This window comes from Phocoena sinus, chromosome 9 (assembly GCF_008692025.1).
Source record: "Phocoena sinus isolate mPhoSin1 chromosome 9, mPhoSin1.pri, whole genome shotgun sequence".
Classification (NCBI taxonomy): Eukaryota; Metazoa; Chordata; class Mammalia; order Artiodactyla; family Phocoenidae; genus Phocoena; species Phocoena sinus.
In genome coordinates this window covers 48,143,518-48,157,473 of record NC_045771.1, presented here as the reverse complement: position 1 = coordinate 48,157,473, position 13,956 = coordinate 48,143,518, and the positions used below count along the sequence as shown (strand labels likewise).

At 42.8% G+C, this 13,956-nt stretch overlaps 1 protein-coding gene across 3 annotated transcripts in view; it reads left to right on the top strand.

Moving 5' to 3' along the window:
- CREB5 (cAMP responsive element binding protein 5) overlaps positions 1-13,956 on the top strand; it is a 417,963-nt gene that overhangs the window by 90,198 nt on the left and 313,809 nt on the right. For all 3 annotated transcript variants that reach the window (XM_032643594.1, XM_032643595.1, XM_032643593.1), the window contains exon 4: positions 3,564-3,685. In XM_032643594.1, coding sequence (XP_032499485.1) covers positions 3,564-3,685 — 122 coding nt within the window. The remainder of the gene's footprint in view (positions 1-3,563; positions 3,686-13,956) is intronic.

Sequence of the window (13,956 nt, the reverse complement as noted above, 5' to 3'; positions counted from 1 at the left end):
TGCTGATGTATGTAGGCGCATGCCGGTATCTGGGAATAATTTTACGTTAGAGGAGACAGAAAACATCTCTCAACTTTGCTTGGGGCTTGGGCCCCCAAATGCCAACCTGAATTCAATTTCATGGAGCATCTCATGAACATGTCTCAGAGTTCAGGAGTCTCATGGAGCCTCTAGGATTGCTCTTCTCTCTACCTGGAATCATGGTCCTCAACTTGTAAATCTCCAACAAAGGAGCATAGAGGAATAAAAGGAAAATTAAAACCTGGCAAACTGAATTCCCATTGATGACAAGTGGTCTACTATTTCAGTTCTGTCATGTGATACTTTCTCAGGTTTTTTAGTCACAAAAATGTTCCTCTCAGTTAGTGAAGAGTCTGTAGGCTTGTAATGCAGTTCTATTGTGTGAGGGATATAAATGATTCCAAGATATTTCAGAAGAACCAAGGATTGTTAGGAATGTCAATTACTTATACAATTAAGCAACTCCATTACTAAATGGGGCCAAAGGCGACTTTCAGTTTCCTCATAAGTAAAATGGAGGAAATAATTTTTACCTAATGTGGTTGATGTGAAAATTAATGAGATGATGCATACAAAGCACTTAGCACTATGCCTGGCATGGACTAAGCATCCAGTAAACGTATACACATGCACATACATCCTTAACACACACACACACATACACCCTTAACACACACACCACCCTTAACACACACACACACACACACACACCACACCCTTAACACACACACACACACACACACACACACACACACACACATATACCACACCACACTCTTATATTTCCACTCTCACGTTTCATCTATTTACACCTTCTGTTCATAAATCTCTTTTATCTATATATCTAGCCCTTACCTCTGGCCTAATTTCCAGTGTCTAACCAGTTGTTACTGATGTTCCTGTTCAACTATCCTTTATGTGGTCATATTTTCTTTGATCTACTAACAGTGACTTTTGCGGTACGCGGGACTCTCACTGTTGTGGCCTCTCCCGTTGCGGAGCACAGGCTCCGGACGCACAGGCTCAGTGGCCATGGCTCACGGGCCCAGCCGCTCTGCAGCATGAGGGATCTTCCCGGACCAGGGCACGAACCCGTGTCCCCTGCATCTCAACCACTGCGCCACCAGTGAAGCCCCCTAACAGTGACTTCTGAAGCGAACCTAGTTGTGTTGGTGATTTTAGAATTCACAGAATCATGTAACTTTAGAACTTTATTTGAAAGATGATGAACTTGAAGTCCAGAGAATGTAAGTAATTTCCCCAAAACCACATGATTTTCTAATCTGGATTTCTGGGTTGTCAGTGTTGTCTTTTACACATGCACCAAAGACCTTTGGACCTGGCAGGAGAGTCTAGGCAAAGCATGGGATTTAGATTGAGAAGGGATTATGTCCGAAAGTAAGAGAGGACTTAATAGTGATAAGATGGTTACAAATTGTGCGACCCTGTGCAAGGTACTTAACTTATTTCTCCTGTCCTAAAATAATATGCACCCTGCTTACCTCTGCAAGGTACTTAACTTATTTCTCCTGTCCTAAAATAATATGCACCCTGCTTACCTCTGCAAGGTACTTAACTTATTTCTCCTGTCCTAAAATAATATGCACCCTGCTTACCTCTGCAAGGTACTTAACTTATTTCTCCTGTCCTAAAATAATATGCACCCTGCTTACCACATAGGCTCTTGTGAGATCTATTAATAGATTCTAGACGATGTGGGTAAAAATGCAAACTGCAAAATGCTACATAAATACTAATTTTATATTTTATAAGCCACAACACATAACTGCTATAGGTATATATTGGATACTTAGGTATATATGTGTATCTTAATAAATTAATTAATTTTTTAACAAAACTATTTTCAGTGAAACCCAATCCTTTGTATGTCTTTTATCTATAATGTCCAATTTATGATCGTCTGTTGTAGGCTCTCTATGTACTGCAAAGAGAGCTCAGAAGCTTGGAGATTGGGCTAAGAATGGGAAAGAATGCAGATGGGTATTTTGTTGATTGGAATCCAGATCAGCCATTCGGTTACTTCTCAGGCAGTAAAGCTCTGTGCCCATAGGGTATCGGGAGACATTGCCTTGGAAGGGCTGATTAAGTGGAGATATCAAGCCATTTCAGCTTCATGGGTGTTAAGATATTCTTTGAATCTCAGTAGATAATTTACTGGGATTAATTACTCTTTTTATGACTTAGAAAAGTAAATAGGATTCTAATTTCTTGCCGTATATAGGAATTTCTAAAGAGAGTGCAGAAATTGCAAATTCATATCAACTTGAGGGCATTCTTCATTTGACTGGTGGTGATGGCTTAGAGGACTGTGCAGGAAGAGATTTGAGACTGAGTGTAGGTCAAGCTGGACAACGGCCATAATCAATCTAGCAGTGTCTGCCACAGGCTCAGGTGGGAATAATGCGTGTATATATATATAATGGAAATAGCACCAAGCCCTTGGTTATAATCCTAGTGTTGCCACATCTACCTGGGAGACCTTGGACAAGACCCTTAATCACTCAGGCCTTCCATTTTCTTCACTTGTAAAATAATTTGTGTGGCCAGACTTCCCCACTGGGAAGTGGTCCTCTCTGGTTCTTTTATCTTCTCTTTCTGTGAAAAAGGCAGTTTACACAGTTTTATTCATGTCCACTCGAGTACACCTTTACAAGGAAGATGACTGTCCTTAATAATTACAAAGGGGTGATTCTACTCTGCTTACCTTATAGGATCTTGTGAGATCTAGATTCTAGAGAATGTGTGCGAAAATATTTTATAAACTGCAAATACTGCATAAATATTAAGCCACAAATAGTGGTTTCAGATCCTCCAGTTTTTAAGTAGTAAGCTCTCCAGACCATCAAGAATATGAAAGAAATTCTATTCCTTTTAGAGAGTCTTCTCAAAACATTCTTTTGGCTACAGCAAAAGGAAAATAAAATTAATAATTATATTTTTAAGGGATGGAAGCTGAATGTGTTTGACTTGGAACCTTTCATCATCCTTCTGTGACTCCGAAAATGAGAGAAAGAATTGCTAAATTTTTATTCTCCATTAAGAAAAAGGAATTGAATGCTTGTTTCTCTCTTTTTGTTTGATATAAACATTTATATATTTTTCTGTCCTCCCAGCCCCCTAAAATCAGGCTTAACATGGACTCTGTAGATATTTTTGGCCTTATTTTAGCTAAATCATGTTTTCCAGTTAAAAGAGAGTTATTCCACACCTTGCAGTGTGTATTCAAACAATATGAACTCCAGAAAGTCAACTGTGGGATCTCCTCGCCTGAAGTCGACCAGAGGGAGGCTTGGGAAGCCCTCCCATGCCACAGCCTTCTACACATCGTATTGCTCCTCTGGGCTTTATGGTTTTATTTTCTTCCCTATTCTCACTTTATTTAAAGGGCTGGAAGATTATGGGTGGCCACTCGGCATCGTCATTAAGGCGAGGGGAGGGGATTAGTGAATTTATTAGCTCATACTTGCCACTGACTTTTGAGGAAAAGGTCCCATTTATGATCCCTCGGTCTCTGTTTTCAGATCAGACTCCAACCCCAACGAGATTCCTGAAGAACTGCGAGGAGGTGGGGCTCTTCAATGAGCTGGACTGCTCCCTCGAGCATGAGTTCAGGAAGGCTCAAGAGGAAGAGAGCAGCAAGCGGGTAGGTTTGCTTGGACGGACACCTGGACAGGTGTCTCCTCTAGCACCTGCTAGAAACATCTGCATGGGAACTAGATGGCACCGCAGACTGTGCTGATAATGCTCTAAAACAGCATTTATCCGTTTGCAAGTGTTCGATGGGTTTTTTTTTGAAAATGGATGAATCCCTGGTTGTGGTAGAATCCAAGGCTAGAAAAATCATGGGAAAAGAAGATTATCTGAAATATGAAATTGAAGCCAAAATAAAGTTACCTGATTCTTGACCTGAGTCAGAAAAACTCACAGAATTGTTCTATTCAAAATTTGTTGTTTTACTGTGCTAAATAATAGCAAGCTTTACCTGGGTGGTGAGTGCAAAAGACAAGGGTCAAGGGGTAAGATGACAAGCGAAGGATTGTAGCAGTAGGAGAGAGGATTTCATCTGATTTCGGCCCAGGTTGTAACTGTCTGATTTGCATAATCTTCCCGGTATCTCTCTACCACATTCATAATTCCTTCCTGGTCATATTATTGAACATCTGTTGTTGTTGGAACAAATAGGTTCACTATAAGTGTGGATTATTTGTCCTTACAAATGTAGAAAAGTCACTTCACGAATCCCTCCAGAATATAGTCAGTTTTTATTGTAATGTCGTGTAAAGTGATTTAAAAATCGCTTTACCAGATTAAGGAAAAGAAATAGAGTCACAACTAAATATGATAATGAAGCTTTTTGGTGTTTTAAAACTTTTCTGATAGACCATTATTGAATGCCCACAATGTACTAAACAACAAATTAGATACATCCCATGAACAGAGACTTAGACTGTGAAAGTTGGTTGAAAGGAAGCGCCGGCTACATCGTAATGGATTCTGAACTTCCAGCTGTTCCATCCGGAGAGGAAATTTTAAAAGGTTCTGATATTTCTCTAAGTGTTTCAAAACCTTTGAATCCTCCTCTATGGGAAATTATAATAATCCCCCTCCACCAGATTTTTCATGTCACATTCTCACATCAAAATAGCCATTCAATCTGTGCTGCTTTAGGAAAAATCCTGAAAATAGGTTAGAAGAGGGGTTTAAAATCTCAGTCAACTCATTTGATTTATAATTAGTCATTCATACTTGACACGCCCCTACACCCGCCCAGTGAAGCACCTTTTTTCTTTTTCAAAGCAAACACTTATTTAGCACTTATTTGCCAGACACTGTTCTGAGCACTTGATATTTTTAACTAAATAAAAAAGAAGGCATGCTTTCTATATTTCATTGCAATAGAAATAGATCTTTAAAAAAACATAAAAATAGCAAGGGACCGAGGAACCAAAAAGTCTAGTAAATTTCCTCTGGTTGAGTAATAAATTTAGCTTTGCTGATGGACGTGGCATATGTAGATGACTGAGGGATTAAGTTCATTCATTCCTTGAGATAGTCAAGGTTGGCTTCTTCCAAACTATAAGAAAGGTGTGTACTTGGTCTGTATCGTCTTCATTTCGGATAGAAGGGTTTTAATCGAAGTGTATACCCTTAATTTTCCCAAAGACATTTTCCAAGATTTAACAGCTTTAGGAAGCCCATGGTAGGGGGGCGGATTTAGATCTTCTCCTTTGCATAGCACTCATGATCTCCTATATGAAGCCCCATGGGAGGAAATTCTTGCAGATCTGAATTCCAGGAAATAGTTTGCTTCCCCTGAGGAACTGAAATATTTTCTCCTCGTGGACATGAGAATCCTGTAACCAGTTCTGTTTCTCTTTTTGCTTTGACTGCTTGTTAACGTGAAGCCAAGTTGACGGCTTAACTTTGAGAACTTTTTAGAACACTGTAATGAGCATTTTACTCCCCCCACGGACTAGATTTTCAGTCCCAGTTTATATTTCCTCTGGTCCCGATTTTTAATTTAAAAAAACATTTTCATGCTATACATTTTTTGTGTGTGTGAGTTGCTTTGGATTCTTTGTGGGTTGAGTACAAATAATTAAATGTTAAAAATTAAAATAATTAGGCAAGCAAAGTTGAGGACTATTGTCACTGTAGAAACAGTCTTTTTCTCTTTCACATGTTGCTCTTAGCAACACTAGTCATGTGATGACTTTGAGATGGGTATGTGGGTGGGGGACCCTGCAGCGAGCTTCCCCCCATGGTTTTGGGGTGGGCCCCTCAGGAGACCAGTGTCTCACACCCCAACTTCACTTGCACACACTAGAAGTTGGACAGCGTTCAGACTGTTGAGGTACCCTCTTCCATTGCCTCGTTCAAACTAGAGGACCATATCCAGCCTCGGTGACCATGACTACACATTCTTGAGGCCTAATTCAGGATGACTCATCCAGTGGCCAAATGGGCTGTGTTGGTGGCTTCTGCCCTAGCATTTCCTTGGAAGCCACAGGATGGGGAAATGAGCAGTAGGAGATGCTCTCCAATCTGCTAACATACTTTTTTTTTTTTTTTTTTTTTTTGCGGTACACGGGCCTCTCACTGTTGTGGCCTCTCCCATTGCGGAGCACAGGCTCCGGATGCGCAGGCTCAGCGGCCATGGCTCACGGGCCCAGCCGCTCCGCGGCATGTGGGATCTTCCTGGATCGGGGCGCGAACCCATGTCCCCTGCATCAGCAGGTGGACTCTCAACCACTGCGCCACCAGGGAACCTCCTGCCAACATACTTTTACACATCCCTTTGACCACATTGCTCCAGCTCCGAACATCCCTGGCACACTGCTGCTCCCAGCTCCTACTTCATTTGTTTGTTCCCTGCTTGAAATGTAGGAATACACGTTCTTTTTTCAACGCATACCTTGTCATCATTAAGTTTTGTCTTCTTCCTCCCTTTCGCTCCACATTCAGATAACTATTCCTTTTTAATTCGAAGCTCCAACTCTCTTCTAATTTATTTTTCTCTGAGACTTTTAACAGAAGACTTGCATTAGTTCCCTCAGCAAGTTTTAGTAAAGTGGGAGATGGATTCGTTTATCGGGAGAATTTGGTTAAAAAAGGTTTTTGCTTGAACTTTCTAAGTACTTTATACAGAAATGTTAGAAAGACTGGACTGGTCCTTCCCTCCACCTTTAAAATTCTAGCTGAAGTTTGGTCTAGAAAATTCTATCAAAGAGCAAATAGAGAATTGATCCTTGTTTAGCCCGTGTGGATGTCTGTTGGGGAAAATTCTGTTCTACGGACTATATTTAATCCTGACACCCTTTTTCCAAAGCATCCCAATGTGTGTATAGAATGAGGACAGGCAAGAGGCAGGTAATGACCAATAGAAAAAGCCCCAATGTCTGTATCCATAGCATATATTATATAGCAGATGACACATTCCATAATTGCCTCAGTCTTCCACCTTAGTATAAACCCCTAGCTTCAAAACTCTCTAAGGAGAGATATTTTTTTTCCCTTGGAAAAGCATCCTTCACTAGCAGTATCACAAATCTCAACTTGCCTACGGCTTAGAAGTCAGGCTGGTCCTGAAACAGATGAGAAACTTTTGTTCATCATTTATTCATGCAATAAATATTTTTGAGGGCCCACCATGTGCCAGGCACTGTCCGAGGCATTGGTGAATATACCATGGACTAAAGCTGATTTTGAAACAAAAAACAAAAAAAATCCCACCCTTCAGGTAGCTTACTTCTTTCTCATGGGCAAGACAAACAGTAAGCAAGTAAAAACAATAAAATGTATAATATGTCCAAAGGTGATAAGTACTATAGAGAAAAATATATAGCAAGGAAGAGGCACAGGGAGTGCTGGGGGCGGTCTGGGTGGGCATCACTGGTATGCAGACATGCAGCCAAGACCTGAAGGAGGAGAAGGCTGAACCAGGTGCGTACTGGGGAGGAGAGTGGGGAGAGCAGCGGGTGCAAAGCCCTGAGGCTGGAGGGCGCTCTGTGGGCTGGAGGAACTGCAGAGAGCAAGGTACGTGGTGATAGAAAGAGTAGGCTGAGGGGGCCCGTCCAGGAAGGCTGTGTAGGCTTCGGCTTTTATTCTGAGTGAGATGGAGAACTGTGGGACAGTTGTAAGCAGAGGTGTGATAGGATCTGACTTATATAGTAGAAAGTTTACTTGGCTGCCTAGTTGGAAGTAAACTGTTGGAGGGGAGTGGCAAAGTGAGACCAGGTAGGATGGTATTCAAAGAATCTAGATTAAAAATGATGGCAGATTGGTCCAAGGTACAGATGGAGGGGGTGGTTAGATTCTGGATCTAATTTGAAGATAGAGCCAACAGGGATTGCTGATGGATTACATCTGGGGAGTAAGAGGTGAACTTCAGGATGAACTCAGGTTTTTGACCTCAGCAACTGAAAGGATGGAGTTGTCTGTGGGAGGAACAGGTTTGAGGGGAAAATGGAGGAGATTTTTGCAGACTTGTTAAGTGGAAACATCTAATGGGCAAATGAATATATAGGTATGTAATACAGGACCTGTCTGAAGATGTAAATTGGGGGGTCATTAGCATGTAGGTGGTGTTTAAATACATGAGACTCAATGAAATGACCTGGGCCAGGAGTGAATGGAAATGAGGTAGAGAAGAGGTCTGAGCAGGGAACGTGACAGAGTCCTCCATCCTCCAAGACAGAGCCTTCAAGTCTCCTCAGTGGGCAGAGATGACACAGAAGACCATGAGGCATGAAGGGTCAAGTCAAGTATGGGAACCCTAGTAGTAATACTGAATGGACTCCAGTAACTGGCAATCGACATGCCGATTTTGTGTTCCACGTCAGAGGAAGAAACAAAAACAAAAGATTTTTTAAAAAAAGGGCGAATTGACCTTTCACACTTGATTTCTCTTTTAAAAAAGAGATCCAACAGTACATATCTAGGAGGTAGGAGGTAGTAGATAGCTTCATCATATGATAGCAGTTGTGTGGGAGTGTGTGTGTCTGTATGTATAAGAAAGGAAGGGGAGTTGAAAGGACTAGAAATGAACTCCTTTGTCTTGCTGAGAGAAATATAACATTACAGCCTAACGTGGTGAAGGACCCTGAAGATGAAAAGCGCGGTGTATAAGTGTTAAGTGTTGTTATTCTCCCCTAGGACCTAAATCTGACTCATTATGCTGATGGAGCAATAGCAAATTAGGGCATTTCCATGCTCTAGAATTCCTACCCAAATGATGAAAAGTGCAGTCTATTCCCAGAGGGTGTTGACTGTTTAACACATGGGAACAGGGGACAAGCTACAATCTTAAGATCTTGGATCCCAGCTCAACAGGAGTCATGGAACAGGGCATGGCCAGGTCAGCCTCAGCTCAGAAAAATCGGCTGCTCAATCTGATTAAATTCTGTACCTGGAAATCATGTCACCGGACACCACCAGTTACTTGAGGAGAGAGGGCGCAGAAAGGGAGGCACTTTGCCTTCGTTACAGTCTTGCTCTATCAGCTACTATCAGGCATGGCTGCTCTCTGGGGAAGATGTGAGTGGCATTGTGTGAGTGGCTGCTGGGTGGAAAATAAAAGATACCAAGTTGAGCGAACTTGCAACAGCTGATGTTTCCGGTTATGTTAACATGTTGCTTCTATGATATTTGTGTAATACGATCCCCCGCCCCAGAAGTCTGGAGAAAAAGAAACATTCTGAAACCTAAACTTGGTTTTATTGAGGTTTTGCAAATGTCACCATGTTTGCTAAATCCTAGTAGATGAGATTGTTTTTTATCTTTTTGGCTTTTTTTTTTTTTTTTCCAATCGGCATGACTGAAAGGAAACACCCATCGGCAACGTCATTGAGAGATGACAACCTATTTCTTCCCCTACCCCAATAACTGGAAAATCTAACCCTTATATCATAAGGATTCTCTTGTCCTCCCCCTCTATTTCAGCACACTCAAACGTAAAGCACTTTCAGCTCTCTCCTTATAGTTTTAAATTGTGCTCTCAGCCTAGATGGAATTTGATGCTGGAAGAGAAGCTGGCTTGGTCTTTGCATCCCACTCAGTGGAATGACTAAACCAGTGGATGAACTGGAAACTATTTCATGAGTTTTAGTTCCCTGGAATTTAGGATTAATGAGTACAATCTTAACAGAGATTATTAAGAGTTGGTATCCACTTCCACATATGTCAGTGAATCATGATGTGATCTCAGGCTCAATTTTAAAATGGAATGGGAAAGAAAAAACAACTCATAGAGTTGGTTTCTTTTATTTGTTTTTTGGTGGAAAGTCAGGGTATCCTCAAAGTTGCAAAATGCATCGTCTGTTGCCCTGCAAAGAGTGAGCACATAAAATCAAGTATCTTTGACGTGGATGATGAGGAACGGAAGGCCCACGGCTCTGAGGAAAACTGACCCAGATGGGTACTGGGTGTTTGCTCATATCGTCCCTTGGACAGTTTGTATATTTGGCTTATTTGGACCTTAATGGATGAGTCTTCACAATCTAACTTTCACATTAAAGAGAAAATCTCTCTTGAGACTGAGGGTTTACTTTCTAATGCTAAATCATCTGGCAGTTCATGACCCTGCCCTCAGCCAGTGTTAGGAGCCGAATTAAAAGGGGGTGGTCACTGGTAATGGCAGATGAATGGCAGATGAATGGCCTGTGAGTGGCAGGTTTTATTGTTGTTCAGTGTTTTTTTTGGTGTAGGTTTTATTTATATTTGCTGTCACATGACATTTGTTCTGACAAGACTGAGGTCTCTGCCTGAGGTCTTTTTGAGAACCGATTATAAGGTTTTCAGAGGCTGAAGTTTGAATTAGAAAGTTTTGCATTCATCCCATGCAGTGATGGGTGTTCTCCTGTGAGATACTGATGTTTCCATTTGAAGCTGTGGAGTAGAAGAGATTTGGAGGACCGGATCCTAAGATACGACATGAAGATTGCTAGAGGAAGCTTGGCATTGATTTTGGGAACGTCTATTTGTGTCGGAAATACTGCAGGATAAAATAGTATTTTCTTGCACCAGTATTTCCTATTCAGTTGTGACTGGGTATGGTAATAATCAAAGTATTTCTATAGTCAGGAAGCATATCTGACACGTGGGACATTTTGAACATGTTATCAATGATAATTTGATTTTGGTCCCTCTAGTTAACAGGGAATAATTATAGGTGGTTATGGCAGTACTACGTTCCCCATTTTAAATACAGAAGAATAAACTATCGAGAGAGACAAAAAGAGTTGATAGGCGTCCACTAAGGGGGACCAGCGACAGGGGGTGCACATTCTGGCTTTTATCCTACCTCTATGACTGCGCTCCCTCTGCCTCCTTGTCTTTTGCTGTATCCACTTTCGGGTGGTTTCTGTTTACACCTTCTCTTCAGAAAACTTGTACATTCTCATAACCTAGCAATCAACTCCACCCAACAGTTCCTTTATCTGTCCTCACCGTGAATATTCATCTCTACTCTCCAGCTGTTACCAGCATTCCCACTTGAAGATGCCGCTGCTGTTTGTAACGTACTGTGCCCACAACTGTGCTCAAGGCTTTCCTGCAGAAACTCATTGCCATGTCTAAACCCCCCCACCTGCCTCTGAGTCTGTCAGAGACATAGTTCATCCACCTCAGGAGGCAGCTTTGCCTTCCCTCCCTCCTTTGCTCCCCATCAGCTTCCTTAGGCCAGAATCCTCATCTCTTCTCTTTACTTTCCATTTCTATCACCTCAAGTCTAGCCCATCATCACTTCCTACTGAGTTACCTACCGCTGCACATTCCAAGAAAATGTTTTGAACTCTAACCCAACTTTAAAGAAATACCTAGAATTAAGTATTATTGCAAAATTGAATGTATTTTTTAATAAGTGAAAACAAACCGAAATATTTAGATGTAAAAAAAAAATTGTTCTTGAAAATGTTTGCCTCTCACTTGTGGTTAAGTTGAAAGTTCCTCCAAGTACTGTCATTGTTAAAAGGTAGAGGGGTTGGTATGGGATGTCATCAGTATAAAAGGGAGTGCTTTGGGAGCTGTTAAACTGCAATCTTGATTCTAGGAGATTCTATGCATGGAATGCATCTAAAAGGACCAAAGCAGGGATGGGGGTGGGATGGGGAGGGGCACTTAAAAACTGAGTCACGGGCTTCCCTGGTGGCACAGTGGTTGAGAGTCCGCCTGCCTATGCAGGGGACATGGGTTCGTGCCCCGGTCTGGGAGGATCCCACATGCCGTGGAGCGGCTGGGCCCGTGAGCCATGGCCGCTGGGCCTGCGCGTCCGGAGCCGGTGCTCCGCAGCGGGAGAGGCCACAACAGTGAGAAGCCTGTGTACCGCAAAACAAACAAACAAATAAAAAAAACAACAAAAAAACCTGAGTCACTCTGCTATACAGCAGAGATTGGCACAGCATTGTAAATCAACTAGATTTCAATAAAAAAAAAATTTTAAAAGACTTAAGAAAAGGAACTAAAAATGGCCCAAAACACAATGGAGCCCTGAAGCTCTTCAGGCACCATCATCAACCCAGACTCGGGTTGTGAAGATCGCTTGTTTGGCCTGCCTTCCCATCAGGCGGGCTTACTGTAGTTGAAAATTAGTCCAATTGAATTATTTGGCTGGGAGGCTCCTCACTAAAATAATTACGAAGCTCAGCTTTGAGAGCCGAAAAAAGGGCAGCTTTTCCCAGCTGGAGACTTTCTCATCAGGGTGCTTTCTCTGTTTGGGGGTTGGGTTGGGATCTCAGCTGGTTAAAATCACTCCTTACCTGTCCTGAGGCAGGCAAGCCAGGCTGGGATTTCAAGGTATTAACCCAAATGGAATCACAATGGCGAATGGATGCTCTCCTCTGAAGGAATCCATTTCCAGCTGTGAGTAATTCAGGACTTGCAACCCACCAGACTCCCGCGGCAGTGGGTGTGTACCTGGGGCCAGGAGGCTTTTGCATCTGCCCAGGGAGCATGTCCTGTGCTCCGCGAGGCCCTGCATTCATGCTCCCGAAAGCAAGCAGGAAAACAGATCGGTTTTCTGGGCTGGATTAAAACAAAATGACTAAAAGATGAAGCTTCCGTTCTGGGCAAAAAAACAAAGCTCACATTTAGAAAATTGGACCACATGTTAGCCGCACTGAGCCTCTGCAGCTAAGAATCACTTACCTGGGCCCCTCACAGAGATGTGAGAAAAAAAATGACACCAGGAAAAGAGGAAAGGAAAAGAATATAATAATTACAAGAGTCTCTGCTTCCATCATCTCATAAATCCAGGTGAACATTAAGTATGGTTAAGAGCAGGTATAGGAGTGATTTACTCTGGGAACCCTGCTTTAGCATTTGTGTGCTGTTATTTCCATATTGATAAGGCTGAGGCCAGGAACTGGGATTCCACACATTCCTCCTGTCCATGTTGCCAGCATGTTGGCTGTCGACTCAAACCTGGGATGCAGTGTCTGATTTTAGTACCAGAACCCTGGAGGAACAGTTTCCTTGTCCTTAACCCAACTTCCACCAAAACCCGAAAGCCTAGGAAAGTTGATAAAGCGGTGGATTCCCCCCCTTGTACCACATTCCTACACTTTGGGGAACTGGCCCTTCTGCTGACCCACAGAGGCTGGTTGGATTGGAGAGGAGGTCAGGCCGTTCCCTGGGGCGGCCAGGCACAATCACCTGCTGGCTCCTCCCTCTTGGGCTGGGATGCTTCTCATATGCTAGGAATATTGGCGGCAGACTTCTCCAGAACATAGCTGGGCTTCCCTTTGTTCCTTGCTTTCTGGGATATGAAAGGCTATTTTTAGCCTATTCGAACCTGTGGCTCTTCCGTGTGATGGGGCCAGTTTCTCCTTTGGCTCTAGAGGGAAAGGGAATGCCAAAAGGGCTTTACGCTCAGCATCTCCTCTAAGCGCATATTTTCTAATAAAACTCGCTAGCGTTGGCAGAATCAGACTGTTGTGTATGTAGATGATATTTGGACTTTTTTGACCTGAAGGCGAATGTGAGCTGTTTTACTGGACAGCTTTGGAGCTAGAAGGACGGATTGCCCCACCTGCAAGCTCTCCCTTCATTGTCCTGCATGCTGGGGGCTTCCCCAGTCTTCTCCGTGAAGTGGGGCAAACCCCGCATTTTGGGTTCAGCGTGGCTGCAGCCCAGGCATCCCTGGGATCTGAGTTACAGGCAGAGCACACCATCTGTTATATGAAAACTTTGAAAGTTGATCACGGTGCTGACCGATCCTGCCTGAGTCGGGTGCCGGGCGCCGCCTTTCTCTGTGGCTTTTTGTTTGGGTGGGGGCTTGTTTGGGCTCTGCAAACAGTCATGTCCCCAAAGAAGAAAAGCAGTCGTGTTTTGTGTGCCTGTCGGGTTGATTGACTACAGATGATGCAGTGCCAAGCATTCTGAATCACAGCCGCTCTCAAAGAAGTCCCCTTTCTGGCT